Source organism: Nothobranchius furzeri, chromosome 16 (genome assembly GCF_043380555.1).
Source record: "Nothobranchius furzeri strain GRZ-AD chromosome 16, NfurGRZ-RIMD1, whole genome shotgun sequence".
NCBI classification, from domain to species: domain Eukaryota; kingdom Metazoa; phylum Chordata; class Actinopteri; order Cyprinodontiformes; family Nothobranchiidae; genus Nothobranchius; species Nothobranchius furzeri.
This window is the reverse complement of record NC_091756.1, coordinates 33,043,758-33,069,543: the sequence shown is the minus strand read 5'-3', so window position 1 is coordinate 33,069,543 and position 25,786 is coordinate 33,043,758. Positions and strand designations below refer to the sequence as shown.

The following is a 25,786-nucleotide window of genomic DNA, read 5'->3' as shown; positions in this document are numbered from 1 at the left end:
AGTCATTAAAACTGAAATATAAATTGCTTCAGCTGGATACATAAATTAGTGTCGACACCTCGTCAGCACATGGCAAAACTAAGAAGGCAGACAGAAAACTTATCCATTGGACAACCATATCCAATATAGTAACTGTAAGACGCTCTTGTAGGCACGGTCATGTCAGAGCAGGCATGGGCGGAGCTTTACTGGAATGAAGTGCTTTATTTCTGGGTGTAAATTCAGGCTGACAAAAATAACTTGTATTTAAGATAAATGACATCTCAATAGTACCAGCTGTCATATTTTATCATATAGTGTGCTTACCTTTGCTATTAAAGGTTTAAAATAGCAAGATATGGAAACTTTAAAATTGTGTCGGAATTAGTCAGGAAAGGTTATTGGAATGAAATTTTTGTTCCAGATGGGAGTCCAACCACTTCTGATTTGAAAAAAATACAAATGAAAAACAATGACAAGGAAGATGAGTCAACAAATTATAAAATGAAACTTGACTGGGTAATCAAATCTCCCAGACGCTCCTCGTGAGCCTGGGATCAGTGGACTCAGTGATCTCCTTTAACTCATTCGCTGCCAGCGTTTCTCACGGTTTTTACAGTTTTTTTAAGAGTCACAGAACGTTGCACGCTAGGATGATGTCGACGCCAAAACAATCAAAACAAAGCGGAGACTCACCTCTTACATCAGGAAGAATCTGCACGTTTCAAGCGTTATCCGTTCTTTCATAATCCGTTGTTGAACTGTGATCGGCAGAAGCTTTTCCGGTTCGCGCCTCACTTTTTTTATAGCAGCGGCCCGAAACGATCTCCTAACACATGGATTTTCTGCTTCCTGATCATGTGACGTGTGACGTACAAGGATGAAGATTGGCTTTAGAGCTGAGATATTTGTTCTTGCGGTGCGGGGGCTCATTCCGATGCCCACACAGTAAAAAAAAATGCAAATTGGCATTGAACGGTTGGATTAAAAATGATGACTTTAGTCGTCAATGGCAGTGAATGAGTTAAAAAGCAACTGAAAACCCACCTGTTCAGGCTGGCTCTTGCGTGACCTTCATCATCACCCTTTCCTTATTCTGCTCTTTCTACTTAAGCCTGGTTTATGCTTCTCCGTCAGCTCCGCAAGGGACAGACACACACGGATTGACGGAAGCGTTGTGCTCTTTTACTTCTCCGTCTCCTGGAGAGTATTGCAAAGCAATTGCCCAGCAGGACCACAGAGGGCGTAGCGCTGTTCTGTGGTATCATGTCATGTATCGGTCCAAGATCGTGAGTTTATATTGTGTTTTTTGTGTATATAAGAGACTTTTAACACGGTCGTATTTGTCTCTCATTCTCCCACCGCTTCATGCGCTCGCCACCTCTAAACCCACGTTTCCTGTCATTTCCGTCCACAAATAAAACGCTTGCTGCGCATCTTTTCACTCCTCCAGTCACGGGAGAATTAAACGTTCATATTTTGAGTTTTTTCGCGAGGTATTCTTCAAGCTTCTCCGTGTCTGCCGCTAGTTATCCTCGGCTCTCTTTGCAATGGTGGCGCTGTAAACAACAGCGGCATCCTGACCAATCACAAGCTTGCGTAATCCGTCTCGTTCGACGGATGTTTAAAAAAGTGGGCTCGACTCCGTACATACTTGCGTGCCCTACGCAAGGACGGATATTGGCGTTGCGTGTCTCCGCACTGACGCAGACGGAGAAGCATAAATCAGGCTTTATTCTGCCTTTCACTCTGATTTCCCTCTTTTCTACTCATTCTCTCTCTCCCTTAGTGATGTGACGTTCACGAACGAATCAAATCTTTTGAACGGGTTTTCAAAGTGAATGATTAGAGCCGAGTCCCTGCAGAGAGCCATTCATCTTAGCAAACCTCCCCGGATGTCGGTGAAACTCACCCGCTCAAACTCCACCCACTGCTGTAACGGACGTAGGAGGAACCATAGATGTGTATATAAACACTTGTTTATATATAACCAACCCCGTGCGCCCTCACGGACACCGCAGGAAGACGTTGCATCTTGATTGTTTCTTACTTGGAGAATCTTGATCAGTAACTTTTTGCTCTTGATTCATACCGTCTTGTTTCTTGGTGACACATTTTTTACTCATGATAAATACCTTTTACTTCTGTTTTACACATGTTGCTTATAGTCTATAACTATAGTGGTGGCATACAATGAATTTTTGTACTGTGGGCCAAGTAAACCTAGAACAAACCAGGTGGGTTTGTGTTTTGTCAGGAGAGAAAAGTATTGGTGCCGTGGATGAATTCTGTTATAAATCTTATTAAAACCTCTGAAACTTGAAGTCATAAATAGCCTCTTTGGCAACTATCCTTCACCTTTCAGCATTCAAGAACCAGAAGAGCCATTATGCTGCTCAAACCAAAACATTGTTTCTGGACAATAAAATCTCATTTGCACAAACCAGTCCAAACAGTAGATGACAACATGACTCTTTGGCACCTAGCTATGGCTAAGTCATCCAAGAATGTCATTTAGCAGTGTTTGCCTTTACTTCCATGTGATTTATTAAAGTCAGACTTTCTTTAAATTTGGACTAAAAACACAATAAAAATTTCTGTGGTCACTTCTTTTTAACCTGATTATCTTTCTTGTAGTTGAACTATTTTATGATAACAGGTTTTTGCATCATGTTTGGTTTTAAATGTAATGAAGGGTTGGGATCATTTCAGTGCTACATAGTTTCCCTCAGATATGTTGATGTATCTTTGGTCAGTTTACAGCATTTCTCTGCTTGTATAAATAAACACAAGTTGAACTTAGGTCAATTTTACGTACCATTAGGAATAATAAAATAAAATCATATTAGTTACCACTGTCCTCATTTTAACCTTTCCTCAGTGGAATAAAATTACAGCCAGAGAAAGAGAGAAAAAACAGAAGTCAAACGCTGAAAAAACACTGTATATTTTCCTAACATGTTGTAATTGCCCAGCGATCTGGCCCGAGAGCATATTTAGCACTGAGCAGAGCCAGATTTGTATGAAGGGGACTGAGAGTGACAGAGCCAACACATCTCTCCTCACTTTGGTTCTTCATGTCCCTGAAGCTCTCGTTTATTTAGCTCACAGATGCATGCAAACTCACAAACACACACTTATACATACATACACACACGCCCGCATGCTCACACCCCAACTGCTTCCATAACAATATCCTGTCAATCCCTCTGTGTTTTCTCCTTCGTGCTGCTGCACACACCCTTTTTTAAATCTCCCGTAGCTGTTTCTGAAGTGTTATACCTGCTTTCCATAAAACTCTCCTCTGTGGGATTTACATGTCACTTCTATCCAGAAGTTCTGGACAAAACTCACAGATTGTTCTGGCCAATGTCAATGACCTACTCCCTTTGCTGATGCAGTATGGTTATTACTTTTTACCCGTTGCACGCTATACCTGCTCATTCAACCAGACATGCCAAAAAGTCAGTCCCATTTGTCCCCAGTGTTATGTTCCAGGTGTCGTTTAACACCGAACCACATCCAACATATCTCAAATAGGAGTCTTTGGTTAAAAGTTATTTTTATGTAACTTGAAGTGAATTTGTTTTGCCCTTCTGTATCAAGTGAGTGTGTGTGGCTGTGACTGTGCATGTGTATGCATGTGTGTGCATGTGCGTGTGAGTGCCTGTGTGTGTGTTTGTTTGTTTGTATGCGTGTGTGTGCGTGTGTGGGTGTGCATGTGTGTGTGAGTGTGTGTGTGTGCATGTATGCAGTGATGGGAATAACGCCGTTTAAAATAACGGCGTTACTAACAGCGTTCTTTTTTTTTTTGGGTAACGGAATAATCTAATTAATTACTTTTCCCACTGTTGTAATGCCGTTACCGTTACTGGGGACGGAAGGTTGTGCGTTACTATGTACTTGTCGAACATTGAACAGCAGTGTGAGGCTTTCTGACCGCCACACTTCAGCTGCAGCCAGGAAGAGAGGTGTCTGTAACGCGTTGATGATTGGCCGGGTGGGCGGAGACCCTCAGTGTTCTCACTGTCTCAGTCATTGCATTGCTGTAGACCCCACAGAGCAGTGATGGGAATAGCGCCATTTAAAGTAACCGCGTTACTAAATAAAAAAAATTCTTTCAGTAACAAGCAAACTAATTAATTACCGTCTTCTTTTATCATAACGCCATTTCTGTTACTGATAAGAGAAAGCGTGCGTTAAGCGGTGCGGTGTGTTGAAGCTGTCATCAGCTGATCAGGAGCTAAAGAGGCAGATGTTTTCATCCAAGTGCATCACGGCCCGTGAAGAACGAGGAAGACGTGATGAATAGTCTACGGCTGCAGGTGTGGATCTGCAGCCGTGCCCTTCTTAGCGCGAGAGCGGGACCTCCCGAAGGTCCGCTCACCTGTTCACCGCTCAGACGCAACAATCTTCTACCTTCCTAGATCATCCAGCTGTAACCTGTTTCTGATCATGTCTTTAGTCCCGCTGTAACACTGATGCATCAGTCTCAGACGGCATGGAGCTCAGGTGTTATTAGAACTACCTGTGTGTGTTTACCACCCAGCTTCAGCTCTTCTGTGGTTGGGTCTGACCCAAGTTAGTAAATGTAAGTCCTCCATCAGGCTTGTGCCTCTTCTAGTGTCATTTTAAAGGACTTTATTTATTTATTTAACCATTACTAGATTACCAGCAACAGAAATGCTGCTAAAAACACATAATTATGTGAAGCTGGAAAAATTAAAATGCTGTGCAAAATTACATTCATTTCTGTGATTTAACTAGACTGAGAAACCATTTAAAGGCTCGGGAACCTTTACAGGTGTTACTATTTGCAATTTAAAATTTTAGCTGATTGGGGTCTTGTTAAATATCACACAGTGACCTTTTAATAGTCTAGATAAGTGTAATGTTCCTGTTAGTAGTTCCTCCTGTTAAGTGCTTATTTATTTAAATTTTGCAGGTTTATAAAAAACATTTGGACATACATTTTATTATGTTCCAGTCATTAGTCATTTATATTTCACTGTTGTAGTAATTTATAGCAAATTAAGTAAGTTCAATTAACCCATTTTTTTGCATTCTTTAATGAAAAAAGTAACTAAGTACTTATTTTTCTTGGTAATTAGTTACTTTTATAATCTCATAACTCAATTAGTAACTGAGTTACTTTTTGACAAAGTAATAAGTAACTATAACTAATTACTTTTTAAAAGTAACATTCCCAACACTGCATGTATGTATGTATGTGTGTGCATGCATGTGTATGCGTGCACATGTGTGTGTGTGTGTGTGTGTGTGTGTGTGTGTGTGTGTGTGTGTGTGTGTGTGTGTGTGTGTGTGTGTGTGTGTGTGTGTGTGTGTGTGTGTGTGTGAGTGCATGTGTGTGTGTGCGTGTGTGTGTGTTAGCTAAATATCTCATGAATCACTAATTATATTCAAATGAAACATTCCCTTTAGTAACCACTGAATGCACATCTGCAACTTATTTACTTTTAGATTCCTTCTAATGAAAGATTACCCAACAGAAAAATGTTTACAGCTCGTCAGTTTTACAGATCAGCTGCGGGTTGGACTGGGAGTAGGCACGAGTAAAGCACAAAAACACAGCACGTATGATAAAATCTACCACATCTGAAAATATTGCATGAGAGCATCTATGCGTTTTTCATATTTGACCAAAATCCATATTTCTGATTAATAATATAAGATAATAATATAAGATGATGTGAGTTTAAAACTCAAAAAAGTCCTGTATTTGTAAAGTGCCTTCTTAGGGTTCTACAACCCCCCAAGGAGCTTCACAACACAATTATTCATTCATTCATTCACACACACGCATTCACACTGTAGCGGTCACACTTTAAAGCGTGATGACTGCAAATTAATTATGACCAATAAGGTGTGATAATTCCATATAAATATGAAATATCAACCTGATTGATCTTTGAAGTTTAATCAGAAGATTATTGTTACTTTTACTTGTTCAGGGACCATAAACACACTTCATATTAATTCAGACAGAGTCAGGTATATAGTTAAAAAGGAATTTTATGCTTTTCTAAACTAATGATTATACACGACAAGATATGAATAATGAGATGTGATGGAGTGGATATCCAGTGATGGAATGTGAGGTGGTGTGATGTAATTTAGATGTGTCTCAGAATCTTTGTATCGGAAAGAAATTGTGAAATGTGTGTGTAAAAGAATTTGTTGTCGGCTATAAACTAGAGAGTTGATTATTAATTAAACAGCATCAGACGCAATCTGTTGTGCCTACAAACCCTGGCGGAGACCCCCAGCAGATCCGGACTGTCAGATGTCGGGTGGACCTCACGGCACCAGGATTGCGTAGATTATACGGCCCGTCCAGTCTTGAGATGTCTCCAGGTCACAACAGTAGCTGGAATGCTTGTTTGCGCCCAAAGTGGATGTGGCTCTTAGGGAGCCGTCTGGCTGTGTCAGCTTGCAGCGTCCAAACAGGTTTTGACTGCATGTCAAAAGAGATGTCTCAAGGATGCTTGTTTCGAATCGGCCAGTTAGATACTCCGCTAGAAACTGAATTACTCGGGAAGTAATTCTTGTTTTATCAAACTACTTTGTTATGGTTTCTGGCCAAGTTTGGGCAATCAGAATTTGACAAGTTTCTGGGTATTTACCAACATCCATCAGAAAGCCACGCCCTCCTCAGATACAAAGATGTTTTTATCACTGTGAATGAGAATGTCTTGAACCACTTATGTGAGGTGAATATTAACCTTAATTTGTATCTTATGAAGATGTGTCCGAATGTAGATAATGATTAACTTGTTAAATCAAACACATACTGATCATAAGATCTGCAATGGATCATTGTAAGAGCAATCTTCTTTTCAACATCATTGATTTAATTTCATTGATTTCATTTAAACATCTTGTTCATTCAACCTTATGATTAATTAACTTATAAGTTGTAAAGTATTAGAGGATTTGTGTAGATTCACTTTTATTCAGAGTGAGGAATCCAACAGTCTGGCTTTTACGCAGAGAGATAAGGGCTTTTGCGGGAGACCTTGACAGTTTATTTATGTCTGCTTTGAAGAACAATAAGTGAGCAAAAGGTTGATTTGTGCGTCTGGATCGTCCAGCCGGTGTAACCTTGACTTTGCAGCTCTGGCATGTATGAAAGGTTATACTGCGTCAATTCGATGGTGAAAATTTACCCTTTTTATTCATAACAACACACTGGTGGTGATGAGAAATGATGTAGCCACAGCTGCCCTGGGGTGCACTGAAAACTAAAGAGTGACACATGTATGTATGCCTTTAGGGATTTTAGAGTTTTATCTAGCACATTTCTTAGAACTCTAACCACACATTTAGCTGTTACGGTCATTTCAATAATGCCCAACCTTTATTATACCTCATTGTCAATGTGACTAATCAGACTTACATAACATTTAATGTCTTAACAAATTGTTTCAACACAGACATGATCAAGCAAACATTTTCTTCAAGAGTCTTCCTTTGTTAGTTTTCACCTATGATAAGAATGCCATTTCCAACAGTTTTTTGTGTTGTGTTTTCCTAAATGTTTGACATCCCAAAGATGTCTTGCTCTCTTGGCAAGCTCACGTTCTGCCTCCAGACACAAGCCGTGCACACACACGCCCATCTGCCGCCTCTCTTTCAATGAATCCTGCCCCGAGACGTTGGTTTACAAATCCCTGCTGAAGCAGTGAGAGACGACAGCCTTGTACGAAGGAGCGTGCATGTCTGTATCGAGGGAGACATCATGGAAAAAGCTGTGATTTATCTACACTGGGTTTGAGCCACAGGACAGAATGAGGAAACAGATGGATAAGAGCTATTTGGTTCCTGGCTGTGATGGAGTATTGGCTTTTCCGTTGGCATGGCTGAAGCTGTAATGTAAATACTTTATGTTGATTTTAAAACGTGAGACACTATATCACACTATAATTGAGTCTGCCAAAGCCACTCCATAAGATGAAGAGACCTCTTGGGGAGTCAACGACGGTGTGACATCCTGAGTAGATGAAAATTTATGGAGCTGTAGAGGCGTTCTGCTATTGGCTGTGTCTGCAGATATCTTGGCCCTACTTGGCTGCGGCACCAAGCTGTTCTATTCTGCAGCCCTTCCCCTCTCTCATTTGTACTCAAACCACAGGAAGTCCAGAAAACTGCACTGGGACTCCACAAGCCTGAGGCCAGACACCATCCATCGCTAATGGACCAGCGAAGCCAGGTCTGCTTCCAGTGTTGCATCAGACGCTGCTATGCATTCATAACTTTAAATTAGAAAGGTCATGCGACAAGTGTTTGAATGTTGACCGATGTGTTTGAAATGCAGGTGAGTTGGTGGAGGTGATTACTACGCTGCATCGTTTGGGTGCGGTGGTGAACATATGTTTGACATCTTGAGTCTATGAGGCAGTGAGAGATGCAGCGCTCTGGTTTTGCAAGAGAATGCATGTTTCTTCAGAAATTAAATCAGTCAACCAAATTCAGTGCATTAGAAATCAGATTGTGTCACCTGTAAGGAATGCATACGAATGTAGAATATCCCTGCAGGACTTTTGCCTGTTACATAATAGATGCTATTAGATCATGTCTGCCTTGCTAATGAAACAGCAGTTGTATTAAAATCAGTTTTTTGTGACAGGAGTATGACCGCCAACAAATATTTTTACATTGCCAGCACGCTCAAGCATTTGAACGGGTTTCGTGGGCACGGCCTTAGCTTTAGGAGACAACTATTAGATGGAAATAAGGGGATATTGACAGATGGGTTTCTATGGGAAAGCATTGTGAGCCAGTAGAAGAAAAGGCCGGCCAGGAACACTTGCTCAGGAAAAATGAAGCTCTCTGATCTGCATGACAGAGCTGGAAACTCTGAAGACCACAGACGTTCAAACTCTCCCCTACGTCCTTCTATATATCTCTCTCTTTATTTTCTTCAATGACAAGGCACAGATGGTTATTCGATGCTGATTAGAATTTCAAAATAGTCCTCCCCCAAGGCTTCTCAAGGTTAAGCAGGGGTCAGGCCCACGTCGCAGCTAAATGGCAGATTTGTCAAAGGTATGTTGCAGACCTGGCAGCTTTAGAAAATGACCTCATTCGCCCATACACCACACTAACCGTGGTACCATTCACACGATTTGATGGTTTGGGTAACAAGAACATGACTTTAGTTTTCAGTTTCTACACATTAACATGTAGAGAAAACAAATATGTGTTTTCATTCTCTTTGAATCACAGGTGTCTGGTCTTCAATTAAAGAGCAAGTTCGCCATTCTTTGTTATTTTTAAAATACAATCAGTCACTCTGAGTTAGCATGCAGGCTGAGCATGAATACAGTCTTCTACCCATCAGAAAAAGCCACAAGGATCTACGTCAAACTGAAAATTTGCATTCATGGACTCACCCATCTTGGTCCGCGACGGGGAAGGCTGTTGGTGGTTTAGTGTCCAGGAGAGAGCAGAGCACGACTTGGCTAGTAGAAGCTAACCATTAGCATTAGCAACTCCACAACATGGCAGAACTTCTTCAGACTTGTGTTGTTAGTGGAGATCAAATATCAGCATTGCAGAGTGAACTGAGGCAGTTGAAGTGTCACTTTGCTGTTAGCCAATCAGAGACGAGACTCCAAATCCTGCTGGAGCAGGACAATTTTATTTCCAGAGGTGTGACCAAGTCACTGCTTTGCAAGTCACAAGTAAGTTGCAAGTCTTTTCAGTCAAGTCTCGAGTCAAGTCCAAGTCAAAGACAATCAAGTCCAAGTTGAGTCCAAAGTCAATGATGTGGAAGTCCAAGTCAAGTCCAAGTTCTTAACTTTGAGTTTTCAAGTCATAATCAAGTCATCTGTCCAACTTCAGTTTATTGACAATGATAATAAATAAGATCCAGAAATAAAGATTCTTAAAGCTTCATTTATTTGCTCAAACAAGCAGGAAGTGCAGCTGAATCTGATCATAAACAAAGTACTGCTGCATTTAGCAGAACAAGACCAAACCCAGAACCAAGAATGATTCATGATTTTTGTCCACGTCGTGCCACTTTTGTGCTAAAATATCAAATATGTTCAAGTCATCATCAAGTCAACTGATGCAAGTCGATTCAAGTCGCAAGTCACTGGCGTTCAAGTCTGAGTCAAGTCGTAAGTCTTTATAGATTTTATCAAGTCAAGTCAGAAGTCATTAAAATAATGACGCAAGTCTGACTCAAGTCCAATTCATGTTACTCGAGTCCACACCTCTGTTTGTTTCCCATGGAGATTGACTCATAATGCACTCATTTATAGTAGAGGTCACTGCAAATGTGTTGAAAAAAATGAATGAACTTGGTCTTTAAGGAATGTTACCCAGTGGTAACCTGGATTATTCAGATATGCACACTCACACTCAGACGAGATGCTCCAATTAGAAAAGTTTTGTTCTGGAATGGCAAAATATTAGAGGCTCTCTGGCATTAGGTTCTTACAGAGGACAGTTACATTAAAACTGTAGGAACCTTATTCTCTTATTCATTTGGAGTAAATCCCATTTTGAGCATCAACATTCTAAGCCAGTGCTTCTAGAAGTTAAGATCAGGAGCCCAGTTTGAGTCACAGAACACTTGGTTTGCATGATCTCTAGAAAACTATAAAACTGGACATAATAGCATATTTCCCATTACATTTATTGCAACAACCTTTTTGAAAATGTCGTGAAAGCATATAATCACCATTTGATGCAGTTTGCGTTTTCATCACGTTCTTGTAGGTCTATAAGCAACAGTGACCTTTGGGGTCACAATTATTTGCCATCATTATTTTTTTAATGTTTTAATTAATGACCAACTTCATGAAAATTTGACATAGGAAAATAAACTGAAAGCTGAAACATGAACAATTGGGAATTGGATTTGGCCCACATGAATGCTACAGCACATTGTAGTAAATATCCATGCGTGCATCATCTTCACATGCTGTGCAAAGAAAAGTAAACTTCGAAAGAGATTTCTCTTCTGCTTTCACATAAATACACACAGAAAATACAATCACAATTGCTCCTCCAGGGGGGGTTCGGAACAAAACCAAGCCAGCAAACAAAGGTGAACGAGGTTTGTGTGTTTGTGTTTGTCTTTAGAGGGTTTAAGACAGGAGTCGCCAAACATCAGGGTTTGTTCAGCGTGATTGGTTTGTACTGCAGCTTTTCTTCTTGTCTTTAAGCCTTCTGTCAGTGTTTCAGTTTTGGTTCTTGTCCAAACCCACAAGGGACTGGAGCTCATCTGATTCAGAGAAGCCACCCATAAAGGCTCTCACACAGGAACGGAACGCCATGAAGCAACATGTTAGGGACAGCAAAGTGTCATATAACAACATCAGGGAGGTTACAACGCTGTGTGTGTGTTTGTGTGTGTGTGTGTGTGTGTGTGTGTGTGTGTGTGTGTGTGTGTGTGTGTGAGTGAGTGAGTGAGTGAGTGAGTGAGTGAGTGAGTGAGTGAGTGAGTGAGAGAGAGAGAGAGAGAGCGAGAGAGAGAGAGAGAGAGAGAGAGAGAGAGAGAGAGAGAGAGAGAGAGAGAGAGAGAGAGAGAGAGAGAGAGAGAGAGAGAGAGAAGGTGCCAAAGCAAGCTGGTGAAGAGTGTGCCCACCCTTCTCTCTCAGGCTCTCACAGGTGGTATCAATCACCTCCTGAGGTGCCTGTCACCTCCGGCGCTCACGTCCTTGCTGTCTATGCTCAGCTGACTTATGTCAAAGAATAACTTTCCATACCTCATATGTCGTACATTCCTTTACTTTATTTGTTGTTATTCTTGCACAGATCTGTTATTTCTTCTGTTGTTGATTTCTTTGTTTTGGTAACAGATAGTTTTTTTTTTGTTTTTTTTTTTTGTTTCTGTGCTGCTGCTGCAGAGCCCCTGTACTTCATTATTGCATGAGACAATATGTAGTTCTTGGCTGCCTGCCGGTATTACTGGTGGCAGCCAGATTCAGAGGCTATTAGGATAAAACAGATTCTGCTTGTAAACTGTAAACGTTCATGTCTCTTACTTTCTTCACTGTCATTGTGCTGGAAACAGTCTGTCCATCAATTAAAGAAGCATTGTCAAATTATTAATTTGTATATATGAAAATGGATGGATGGATAAAACAAAATGTCAAGATCAGAAAGAGCTTGAAAATGTTGAGATCTCATAAATATTCTGGTGTATGAATTTAAAATCCATACACCTTCTATTTGGTCCTGTCGACTAATTTTTGTGAACCTAATCAGGAAAGTTTTATAAAACTTTGAGAAGATGATGAGTTAAGACACAAAGACTGCTGGAGACTGAAAACTCAAGCTGGGAAAACAAACTAATGTCAAAGTAAAATGTGGATGAGGGCAAAAATGGGATTTTTGGACTGCAGTTGCTTTTAAAGGTGCACATGGTGTTTTTATTTGAATATTATTTAATATAGTGCACTTTATCTGTAAGTTCGATAATTGGCTTTATCTGTAAAACTGCTTATTTAGAGAAAGGAAATAAATTATTGTTTGGGAAATGTAGTTGTTTTCCAACTGTTCGTTTGATTACTTATGATGGACTAAGAATAAAAATCTTTTCACACATAGTCCCACCTATAACTTGCTTTCACCAGCTGCCACTGGCTGTGCTTCTCCATCGCAGTTTGGCGCATCCACCAGGCGGGACAAGACTGCAGCAGTGCACAAAGAAAGCAGAGAAATTCATAGGTGCCCCCATCCAGGTCCTGTGCATGGCAAGAATTAGAAATCAAGCAGGAAAGGCTGCAGCTGATCACTCAAACCCTGAAAAGTCTTTTTGACCGTCTTCCATTAGGCTGAATATTCAGACGTCTGTGGACCAGAAATGACCACCTCAAAATCAGCTTCTTGTCCAAAGCCACCCAGAACAGCTGACCTTTGACACATTTGTGCCTTTTTTGTGTCTGCAATGTTTATCTGCATTGTTTACATGTCTGCCATGTTTGTTTATAATATATAATATCTGTACATGCTTGTTCTTGAGAGCTACTAACAGCAACTACCTGATTCCTTTTGTGATTCACACATTTGGCAAATAAACCCGATTGTGATGTAGGTGTGAAAGGCAGAGCCAGGCCATTATACTGACCAAAGCAAACTTTTGGCATGTAGAAAATTAATATGGAACATATTCTCTTGTGATTTGTTGCAGTCTTGATAACCATTTGAAAAAAGAAAAAAGCAGAATTTAGTCATTTGGTAAAAATTAGACACTTGACTGAAATGTTTTCAGCTTGCCCTTACAACCTCTAAAAACCAACACTTTTTGCTTTTTCTGTAGACATTAAAAATAAGCTTCATTGCTTTTTACAAAAAAAGTATTTAATGTTTTCAAGACTGTCATCTGTGGCTAAATTAGTAAATCTACGCATGTTCTATCCATCACCGATGCTCCTCGTGGGTGGACCTCATGGATGTGTGCGCCAAGTCAAAGTAAAACCTTTTAACCTCAGCTTATGCTGAGTCTCTGAGTATTTGATAGCACGAGATTCTCTGCTTTTATGTCTGACTGCAAGATTTTGTCTGTAGAAGTAAAAGAAACAGGAGCCAGTGAGGCAGACAGAAAGTGAATGTAATGGCAAGACAGAAATAACAATGTTTAGACGCAAGGAAGTGAAGTGGACCACTGAGAGGGACTCGATTCTCCGATGACATCAGGCCTCCCAACCTGGCATCCCTCCAGCGTAATCTTGTTTAAATCTTTGTCGTGCAAAAAGAAAAGGGGGGAAATGGAGAAAGGTATGGATGAGAAAAAGGATGGAGTAATGACAAAAGCAAAAGGAGAAGTGTTGTATTTGAGACTGGCAGTGGGGGTTATGAAAGTAAGAGGAGGAGGCTTATGGGAGGGCTGGGAGAGGAATTACGGGTTCTTTTAGGTCAAAAGAACTCCCAAGAGCCTGGTTTTAAGCCCACTGCGTGATGCTAACCGCAAAGAACCATAGGGGTGGGGCTAAGATGTGGTGTCGAAGCTAAAAGATGAGGGACAAAGAAGAATATTTTCCTGCGTGCCACAGTCGATACACACTCATCAGGGTTACAGAATAGCACTTTCCTGTTTGAGTTCTCGTCTAAGGCTCATTAGCGCTAACAGAACCAGCAGCGTTTACATCTGTGAGAGCCTTTAAGAGCCTTTAGCCACTTGTTATTGTGTGGGAGGTTGTTCTTGATAAAATCCCCATTGGGGTGTGTGTGTGTATGTGTGTGTGTGTGTGTGTGTGTGTGTGTGTGTGTGTGTGTGTGTGTGTGTGTGTGTGTGTGTGTGTGTGTGTGTGTGTGTGTGTGTGTGTGTGTGTGTGTTTGCCTACACTCTACTCTGCCTTGGCTATAATGAGGAGCTAATTAACCAGGTGTTCCCCTTGGTGCCCTGAGCAGGTGGCTAGAGCAGCCAGGTGGAACCCAGCCCACACACACACACACACACACACACACACACACACACACACACACACACACACACACACACACACCGTGGCTGTAGTGGAGGCTATTTGGCCAGGCACAGAGCGAGCCCACAGGGGGGCAGCAGCATGTCTGGACCACAGTCGGAGCTATGAGGGGAAAGGTGGTGGTATGAGCTCCTCCAATTTTCAAGGACCAATTTTAGACATGGGATCTGGATTTCTGCACAGGCATCCAAGATCAATTGGCTGTGCTCACCAGTTTGGCTTTGTTCTAGCTGGATGAAAACCAAGGTCAGATTTATTCCTGACATACGGAGGGGGCAAAGAGAGGCATTCAACTCCACAAACACACTTGGGTTTTACTTGTCGAGAACTGTTTTTAAGAGCCAATTTGTCATACCACACTTGACTGAGCAGCCATTTACATGCCAGGACACCTGTTTTGAAAGCTGTAATAGAAAAATGTGTTCTATCTTCTCTATGCCTTTCTAGAAGCACTTCCTATACACAAATACAGATTACTGAAAAAATATGGTTTTCAACAAAAATTTTCATTTGGCAACGTTGATCTGATGACAAGGTTGTGTGATTGTTCTGAAATTTTTCCAAGCAGTTCCTGTCTTTTCATTTGCTCATTTGCTTTTGTCTCAGAATCGTTCTGCTTGCCAAGACTGTAGCTGGTGTCAGTTGTCAGATTTCCACGACAGCTTCAGAAACCAGCTCTGTGCATCCTTGAGTTGGACCACGACGCAACAGTACTTCCTTATGGATCAGAGAATTTCTTCACACTTTAACGACAAAGGGGCTTCTTTAATGTCTCAAATGAAAGAAAGGTGTGTGTGTGTGTGTGTGTGTGTGTTTGTGTGTGTGTGTGTGTGTGTGTGTGTGTGTGTGTGTGTGTGTGTGTGTGTGTGTGCGTGTGTGTGTGCGTGTGTGTGTGCGTGTGTGTGTGTGTGTGTGTGTGTGTGTGTGTGTGTGTGTGTGTGTGTGTGTGTGTGTGTGTGTGTGTGTGTGCGTGCACAAACACTTCAAAACAAACCCATAAACATTCCAGGATCTTTGGGTACCTGGAGCTGTTAGCTGGAGCTAATCAGCCAGACACCTTTTTCAAAACAGTCTTTAATAAACGTCTCTCCACTTTTTATTCTAGGATTTCCTGAAATATTCATTTGATTGTCTTGCAAGCTTCTAATTCTTTCATACCTCACCTGTCATTAAGAATCTGACTGGTGTCAAAGCCATCACAGGGACATGTGTTAAACTATTTAAAGGTCCCCTTGCATCCTTAACACTTGACATTTCCGTTCTTGGTTCCGATTTTGCTGGTGGATTTTGTTGCAGAGCGGTAAACCCAGAAAATACCACGAGGAGGCGGCTAGTTCTTCAGCTGGGGAGAAAATGTGATCTGTGGCTTTCATGTTGCCCCTACAAGGTGTTAATGGACACAACTGCTCACAGCTGTGTGTGTGTTTGAGACGCTTGATCGTAACCACAGTCCCCCAACCTGACTTTGGAAATTCATAAGAGACCGTGTGTTCAATTTTAGTCTAATTACTTTCAGAAAACATCATGCTAGTCTACTTGAAGTGGATCGCTCTGGTTGGGAACACATCGAAGATCCAAGGCTTTGAGCTTGAATTTTAGGGTTCATTTAGTTTCCAACAAGGCGATACTGTCTTCAAAGCGCCCACACGTCCACTTTGTGCTATTCTCTTGGTTCAAAGGTTATTTTTGATCTTCGGAGCAAAGGAATCCAGCCATGTCTAGGCACAAACAGGCCTGCCTTGATATGAATTTATACATAAAACAGTGCTTCATTAATGGCAAATTCCGTACAAATTGGATGGTGTAATGACCAGACGGAATAGGCGAAACAGTCTGGGAATGTGGCCCTTACCCCCAACCACTGCTTTTTTTGTTCTTTCCAGAGTCTACAATAGGGTGAAGTGGGCCTCTTTTCCGACCAGGTGCCAGGCCTTTTTTTAAGTGTGAATGGTGGTGTATATTGTTCACTACTTGGATTATAACATGAAGGGGGACTTTGTCACTTTTTTTCTTGTTGCTCTTTTAAGTTCAGCCACTCAGTGCTGGCCCCACCACCTGACCCCTGCAGGGTGAGGCTACATTTGAACACGTTGGACATGAAATCAATCCAAGGAAAAGTTTTTATGCACCAAATCTCTTACGCACCTGCAGTTCAGAGTGGACGTTTAAGAAGATGCTTACATAAATGTGAACAGGACAGAACTTGGAAATGCTTGTGAATATTTTTATTGTACACTTTAAAAAACAAAACTACATTTTACAGATTTCTCTTCTGTGAATTATAGTTGTTAGTACCATTTATTTCAAAGAAGTAGGAAGTACTCACAAACTTGCCCGCAGGAAACAGACTACACCAATCAGCCGCAACAAGTATGACCACTGACATAAAAACATTCTTTTAATTTGAAATGATTTTCAGAGAAAAACCTGCATGCTACCCTTCACATACATGATATTTCAACACCTATATGCTACGATTCTGACTGAATCTTGTGGGAAATAATCTCAAACCACAAGAACTTCACCATCCATAAAAGATTAAAGAGAGAGCATTTTGTTTCAAAACACACCAACATGTTGGTGGTGGGTTATTCATCAGTGCCCTGCATGGTCAGAGCTGCTCCAGCCCCCACCCCCCACCCCCCACCCCAACACACACACACACACACACACACACACACACACACACACCCACACACACACACACACACACACACACACACACACACACACACACACACACACACACACACACACACACACAGTCCAAAAACATGACTGTAAGGTTAATTGGTCTCAAAGTGTCCTTAGGTGTGAGTATGTGTGTGAGTGTGTGTGCTTGATTGTCCTGTGTGTCTCTGTGTTGCCTGTGATGGACTGACAACCTGTCCAGGGTGTACCCCGCCTGCTTGCCTAAAGGCAGCTGGAGATAGGCACCAGCCCCCTGCAACCCTGCGTGGATAAGTGGGTGTGGCAAGGTGGAGAAACAAGGGCCCGGGTGGGATTCGATCCCCAGCGCTAACCAGTCAGCCAAAGGCACATCCCCTTGGCCAGGTAGCAAGGGCCCATGGTCAATTGGGATACAGTGACACTCACCCTGTCAAACGGGTACAGAAAATGGATGGATGAATAAAAAAACAAGACAAAAACAAATGTTCCCACAATTTACTTCAAGACTGTGTGACCATGATGCAAATTTAACCATTTTAATCTGGACTAGAGGTGGACTGATATTGTTTTTCTATTGCAGATACAGATATCGATATGTATGAAACCTGGTCAGCTAACAGATGATGTGTACAGCCAATTTTTATGGGCTGATTTTCATGGTCGACATCGATATTTTTCACCTTTTTTTATGATAACATGTCACTAATAACATTAGTTGATGCAGAAAATTTTTGAGCTCTGAAATTAACTTTGTGCACTGCTCAATGTCAAAGTCAGTCACCCAAATAAAGTTAATTTAGGGTAATTAATATGCAGATGTTATTAGTGGATGTGAAAATGCATTTGAATTAAATTCTGCAACAGCACCTGGCTGCCCGAGGACGTGCCTGACTTTAAATAGGCTTTACTAAGGATAGAAACAGAAAGGCAACAGGAAGTTGACTGGAAGCCAATGAATCTGGAGGAGAAACGGGGTGATGTGGGTGTGTTTGGAGGACTTGGTCAGAAGCCGAGCACAGGCATTCTGAACCACCTGTAGACGGTTCAGGGAGGTTCTGCTCAGACACGTGAAAAGAGAGTTACAGTAGTCTAAGTGTGAGGAGATGAAGGTGTGGAGAACAGTCTCAAGTTCAGAGCGAGACGGAATGGGACTCAGCTTAGCAATGTTCCTGAGATGGAAGAAGGAAGAATGAACAAGAGAACTGACATGAGAATCCAGGGTGAGAGCTGGGTCAAAGGTCACACCAAGATTCCTGACAGAGGGTTTGGTGTGAGAAGCAAGCTGACCAAGAGAGTCTCTGACTTTGGGAACCAGCTTGTCTGGGACACAGATGAGGATCTCAGTCTTATCTTCATTCAGCTGAAGAAAGTTCCCAGCCATCCAGGTTTTGATAGAGTCTAAGCAGATGTGTAACAGCTGCAGCTTAGACATCTTAAAGGAGATGTACAGTTGGATGTCATCTGCATAAAGATGGTAGGAGATTTCTTTAAAGGAGCTCAGGATGTGGTGAAGAGGAAGCAGATAGAGGAGGAAGAGCAGAGGCCCCAGCACAGAACCTTGTGGGACACCATGGGTGGAGGACCTAAACTTGGAGATGGCCACAAAGAAGGAGCGCTCGGAAAGATAAGAGGAGAACCACTCCAGAGCAGTTCCTGATAGGCCTACCCAGTCTCTCAGCCTCTCCAGTAGCAGTTGATGGTCAACAGTGTCAAAGGCTGCTGTCAGGTCCAGCAGGACCAGAACAGAACAGTCCCCTGCATCACTGTGAGTCAGAAGTTCATTAGAGACCCTAAGAAGAGCTGTTTCAGTAGAATGAGCTCTACAAAAACCTGACTGAAAGCTATCATAGACTTTGTGTTCATCAAGAGCAGCTGTGAGTTGTTTAGCCACAACCTTTCCCAAGATCTTGGAGATGAACGGAAGTTTAGAGATGGGTCTGAAGCTGCTGTGGAGAGAAGGGGTCAAGACTCGTTTTTTTAAGAAGCAGGTGGATTACAGCATTCTTAAAGTAAGCAGGGACCTGACCAGAAACCAGAGAAGCATTAATTATAGAGAGCACGCTGGGACCGATGGACTGAAAAGCACTTTTAAACAAAGATGAGGGTAAAATGTCGAGGGGCATGCAGAGGGCTTCATAAGTTAAACCGGAGCAAAGCTATCTAGGAACACGGGCCGGGTTGGAGTCGGGAGAGGCAGCAATAAGGATGAAGGAGAGATGCTAGATCTAGCGTTATTGATTTTGTCCACAAAAAAAGACAGAAAGTTCTCACAGTCTGCAACAGAGTGGGTGGAGGCTGTAGGAGAGGCAGGAGAGACAATGCTGCTGATGGTGTTAAACAGCACCTTGGGGTTCCCTTTGCTCTGGGACACCAGGTTGGAGAAATAGGCAACTCGAGCGTCTCTGACTGCAGAGTTAAAGGATGTCAGAAGATCATTTAGGTGCAGCAGATGGTCATGGAGATACGTTTTCTTCCACAAGCGCTCACTTTTTCTGCATTGGCGCTTCAGGCTGTCATTAAACCAGTGAGTAGGGTTCACTGCAGGAACTGATCTGGTTCTGACAGGACAGATATTGTCCAGAATGGAGAGGCAGTGCTCGTTAAACTGAGAAGTTAAGGAGTCTGGGTCGTTATCAGAAGAACAGGGTGGATCAAAAGCAGCAGAAAATTTGCTAGCTGTGCTCTCAAGAAAACGAGAACTAACCATACGGCAAGCAAGAGGTGGGGATGCAGAAACTAACAAGTTAAAGAAAATGCAATGGTGATCAGAAATATAAACGTCCTCAGGACAAACACTGTCAGCATTTAGTCTCAGGGTAAAAACAAGGTCTAGAGTGTGCCCCCTGGTGTGTGTGGGGCCAGAAATGTGCTGGGTAAAGCTGAAGGAGCCCATGAGGCTGGAGAAATTCATGGCAAAGTGGTCTGAGGGATCATCAACGTGGATGTTAAAGTCACCAACAATCACCAGTCTGGACAGCTTCACAGTGGAGGATAGAAAGTCATTAAACTCTTGAAGGAAAGATCTGTTTGGACCAGGTGGACGATAGACCACAGCACAGTAGAACGGGTCCTTACGCCCGACTTTAATCAGCTGCAGTTCAAAGGAAGCAAAGTGACCAGAGGTTGTAGAGCTACCTGGAAGATGGTCTCTGAAAACAACAGCTAGGCCTCCACCACGACCAGAACCCCAGGGCTGGCTAAGAAAAGAAGAACCACTCGGGCAGAGTTCAATCAGACCAGAAAAATCAGATGTTTGCTGCTAAACTTCAGTCAGAAACAGAAAATCCCGGTTTTTAGAGAGAATTAAATCATTAAGCAGGAAGGACTTATTGTTAACAGAGCAGGTATGTAATAGAGCCATGCTGCGTGCGATGGACGAATCAGAAACTACGGAAACAGCTGGAGTTAGTGGATGTAGATTAATAGGGTTAGATCCACGGTGTTTATAAAAACCACTCATAGAGGGAACAGGAGCAGAAACCACTGAAGTATGAGGATAAACATACCTTTAAAAACTTGGACGGAGAAACGAGCCACATCGCGGCCTGGCGGGAAAGCAGAAGTGGCGCTCAGGTCGCCAAACAAAGGACAAGAAGATAGAAGATCACGCCGACGTTTAGTAGATAAACCACACTTTAAGAGAAGTCTTATTCTCACCTGGATTCCTGCTCATTTAGCTCTTTTCCTGCTACGTTTTCCCGGGACTGGATAAACAGGGCTGGAGGCGTCCTGCTCGGAATCATCGTTTGGCTCCGGGCCAGCGCGTTGCTCATGTAAACAAACAGGGAGGTAGGAGATGGTAACAGGGACACTACCGAAGAGGGTCAGACAGGAGCAAGGTGGAAAAGAGGAGGTTAGTGGAGAAAAGTTTGAAAAAGTGGCTGGTGACCGCAACTAAGACAAGCACAGGCGCCATCTTGTTACCGACCGGGTACCTCAACCCCTCAAGGCGCTTCACAACACAATCAGTCATTCATCCATTCACACACATTCACAACGAGATCTTTAAAAAACAAGCCTCCAGGTTCTTTGGCGGTCTGTCTTTACTTAGCCCTTTGTTGTGTCTGCCTCATTCAATTTTGAATAGTTCCTTTTGAACATTCTGTTACTGAAATCTACTTCCTCCAACATTCTCTGACTAATCAGCAGCAGCTTTGGTAGACATCACCAGGTGACCCTGCTCAGAAGTAGACCTGGCTGTTGTTTTCCCTTTTGTCATTCCTCTGTGGATAACTCATCATCTTTGAAGCCGATGCCAAACGGGTCCAGGTTGGTCTCTAACATAACCTTCAGAGAATCAAACACTTTCTCACAAAAATGAAAGGTCTGGTGTTACAATCCAAACAGTAATATTGGACCTGGTGAACGCAGAGGAACTGACTTTCAAGCCAAAGGTGACATCAAGAAACCGTTTGGGTTTTTGGTGTAACTGTGGGGGAGAACATGAAGCTCCATAAGTCACATGTCTTAAATATTCAGCTCACCTAATTTAGTTTAGCTGGAGCCCACTCCTTTATCTAAATTTGTCTAACTTTTAATAGATCTTAGAGGTCTTCTCATCAGTGATTCATGAAATGAATGTCTCTCTTACTGGAGATTAATATCTAATGGGATGAGAGAAGCTGGATTCATTAATAATGAAATAGAGAAAATGAGTTCTGCAAATAGAAGTTTTGATTGATGATCTGTGGAGAGGCAGCCAACCACACAGCCGCGGTGTCGATTATAAACCGCTCACCATTATACAGTTTTACTGGAAAAGTCTCCCCCTGCTCTCTTGTGATATATGTCGCGGGAAATGCGTGTTTTACTGCAGTGGAAAAATGTTTCACATGAAACAAAAATTCAACAACTAAATAAGCTTCTTTGTTTTGTCTGCAGCATGCAACTGCAACCTGCACGCCCGTCGATGTCGATTCAACATGGAGCTGTACAAGCTGTCAGGAAGGAAGAGTGGAGGGGTCTGCATGAACTGCCGTCACAATACGGCCGGACGCCACTGTCATTACTGCAAGGAGGGCTTTTACAGAGACATGGCCAGACCGATCTCTCACAGGCGAGCCTGCAAAGGTAAATCGTGTGTTTGTATCAGATTTCCCTCAAAATGCTACAAATATGACCTGCTTTCAGTTTTTATTTTGTGTGCCGTCTTGGAAAACAAAAGCCAAATGAGATGTTTAATCCTGCTATAATCATGTCAGTTCTGAAAAAGTGTAAAAGGAACAAGACGCTCAAGTATAACAGAAAACATGTGCAGTCATGGCAACTTTCAATAAAAAAATATATACTAACAGCATGTCTGATTTGGCCCTCTGTAGCATCGAGTTAAGTTGATACTATGCCTGAAGCTTTTCTGGCCATCCCATCAAATGTTTTTCCCCCCACACACCACATAATAGTATCTTTTCACCAGGGCGTCTCTCGTGGAAAAAATGTATTTTATTATTTCACATTTGCAGTGAATGTTTATTCAGTCAGATATTATACTGGAGGCTCTGCAAAACTACCACTCTCCTGTATTTGTTGCTGAGACATTTAAATAAGGAGCAGCATTAGGGGTGTTTTTCACCCTGATCAATCCAATAAAGGTTAAGAAACACACACACACACACACACACACACACACACACACAATCATACACAATAGTGCGAGCTGCCATTAAGGTATTTTACTAAAATTTTCCTGTGAGAATCTGTTTCTGGCGTCTTTGACCCCGACAAGCAGTAGGTGAACACCTGGAGGTTGGATGTGGCGTATCACACCACATTAACAACATCTAGTTTGGACAAACGCTTAGCAGAAAGTAAGTCAGCAGCAAGTTTACTAAGCATTGACATAGAGTGAATTGTACAGTGAAAAGCATTTGTTGCAGTGGCGTAGCTAGGATTTTTCTGAGTATGGGGCCACCAAGGGGCCACAAGGAGCCAAGTATCAGTCCAACATCATTACTCAAGATTTCATGCTGTAAATTCCTATTTTGCTCATTAGCGCCACTCGTGTTAGGACTAGGGATTACATCCACCTGTAATCTGATCATTGCACGAGAGGCAGATGAGTGAAAGAAGAGGGGCACTTCAGGGGGCCAATCAGATTTCAACAGGGGCCATTGCCTCTTTGGCGTAGCTTTAAGAACCATCTATCGTTTGCTCTCATATAGATGACTTCTGTTTTTGCTTTAATTACCACACAATTGTCAGATCGGAAAACTAATTTTATTAACAAACAAAATAGCACGAGTAAAAAAAACTCAGTTTTTGAAAGAAAAACTATTTAAATGAAAATGTCCTTTATTAAGAGAATGGAGCTATTAAAAATGAAGATGTAACTGACTCTTTGTTAAATCATTAATTGTGACTAACCTTATTGTTAAGAAAGCTGAGTTCTGTTTTCAGTGCAAACTCAGACCTGATTTAGATCTGTAGAATAAAGAAATTACCTTGAAACTCTACAGGTCTTTTTCAGTTAAGGTTAAGATCTGAGATCACGTTTTAATAACAAGAAAAGAAGGCCAATGACCTCTGCTGACCAAACCTAACACTACGGTTTGTTCAGTTGAACTGAGTTTATTTCTAAAGCGCCAGTCCACAACAAGAGTCATCTCAAGACACTTCACAAAATTAACATTCCAACTGAACCTTCTTATCAGTGCATTCAGTTCAGTTCATTATGCCAATTAAAAGTTTTTTTATGTAACAAAACCCAGCAGATTGCATCAACTGACTGACTTGTGTCAGCGTCTTTACTGCAATCCCCATTATAATCAAGCATGTAGCGACAGTGGGGCGGAAAACACTGTCTCAACTCTCTGGGGGTTTGAGAAGAGGTCTGCCTGTCTTGGATTTACCAAAAAACATTTTGACAATCATCACAACTCTTGAAAATATATTCTGTGGACTGACAAGAAAAATGGGTAACCTTCTGGAAGTTACGTGTCCTGTTACATCTGCTGTAAAGCCAAGCATGGTGGTGGCAGATTAATGGTCTGGGGCTGCTTTGCTGCTTCGAGACCAGGATGGCGTTCTGTAACCATGCATGCCCTCAGCCAAAATATCCTATTGGAAAATATCTGACCATCAGTTTCTCACCCTATAATAATTTGACTAAGGTCTGAAACATGTATGTGGGACAAAAAGCAAAAACAAAGGAAATCTATAGGGGGACCAATACGTTTTCATAGCACTGTATGCATGAATAAGATAAAATTCATGTCCTCACATTTTATTAATATCTGGAAAATTAATACTGACATGTTTGCTTGAGGGCTGAGCAGTGGCGCAGTGGTTAGAGCTGTTGCCTTGCAGCAAGAAGGTCCTGGGTTCGCTTCCCGGCCTGGGATCTTTCTGCATGGAGTTTGCATGTTCTCCCTGTGCATGTGTGGGTTCTCTCCAGGTCCTCCCGCTTCCTCCCACAGTCCAAAAACATGACTGTTAGGTTAATTGGTCTGTCTAAATTGTCCTTAGGTGTGTGTGTGTGTGTGTGTGTGTGTGTGTGTGTGTGTTTGTTTGTCCTGTGTGTCTCTGTGTTGCCCTGCGATGTCCAGGGTGTACCCCGCCTGATTGCCCATTGACCGCTGGAGATAGGCACCAGCACCCCTCATGACCCTATGTGGACAAAGCGGGTTCAGACAATGGATGGATGGATGGATATTTGCTTGATGCTACAATCTGTTCAGAGATGGTCCAACACACTTTAACACTCTCGCTTGACTAATGCTCTATCCCTGTCAAATGTAAGAGAACATCCCAAAAGTTTCTGCTGTTCAGACTGGGCTCCACGACCTTCAAGGCACTCTCATGTGTGTCAGCTCGTCACACAAAATCTTCACAGATTTTTCATAACCCAACTACCCCCTGGACTTCTGCTTTTTTTTCTCCATGACTTACCCTTGAACGTTTAACACCTTCTATTGTTTTTCTTTCATTTTCATTAAATTGTATCCTAATCTTCACACTCTTTTAGGTTTTTTAGGTTTTATTGTGAGAGAGAGAGAGAGAGAGAGAGAAAGAGAGAGAGAGAGAGCGAGAGAGAGAGAGAGAGAAGGGGGGGGGGGTCCAGTCTCTTAGAGGATGAATGGTCTGTGCCTGTTTCTAATAAATCTCAAAGTAGAAATGTGTCTAAAAACACTCTGAGGAGCATGTCAAAAGTAAAGACACACACCTTGTCCTCATAGTGGAAGGCAGATGAATCAGGTAGTGATAAATCTGAGAATTTCCTGTTCTAGTGTTAGATCATCCAGGCAGCATCATCTCCACAAGACCCTCTGTCTCAAAAACAGGAAGTGCTGATAATGAATTAAGAACAGGTACCAAAGGTGGATGCTCTTCAAAAAAAAAAACATTCAAACAAGTTATGAATAAAATACAATTTAAGGTCCTTCTAGGGTGTTCTGATCCAAGATTAACTCCAAACCTATTCAAGATAGCCACCAAAACTAACCAACATAAGCAAATATTAAAATGGCCAAACCTCATCATTGTTTGCAGATATTTGCTAATACAGTATCTTACATTCGCCTATGGTGTGTTTTCTATTTTCTCTACTGAGAAGATAATGAATGGCAGCAGAAGAAGAGTTTGCAGAATAGTTAAAAACTGATAAAATGTTATTTATCACATCACAGGAATTAAATTCTCAGCAGTCTTTAAAATTGAAAATCCCATGCAAACGTTGTCTT

General features: G+C 41.9%; 1 protein-coding gene across 2 annotated transcripts in view; it reads left to right on the top strand.

Moving 5' to 3' along the window:
- Window positions 1–25,786, top strand: part of ntn2 (netrin 2) — a 64,286-nt gene that overhangs the window by 20,405 nt on the left and 18,095 nt on the right. For both annotated transcript variants that reach the window (XM_015963367.3, XM_015963366.3), the window contains exon 3: window positions 21,993–22,181. In XM_015963367.3, coding sequence (XP_015818853.1) covers window positions 21,993–22,181 — 189 coding nt within the window. The remainder of the gene's footprint in view (window positions 1–21,992; window positions 22,182–25,786) is intronic.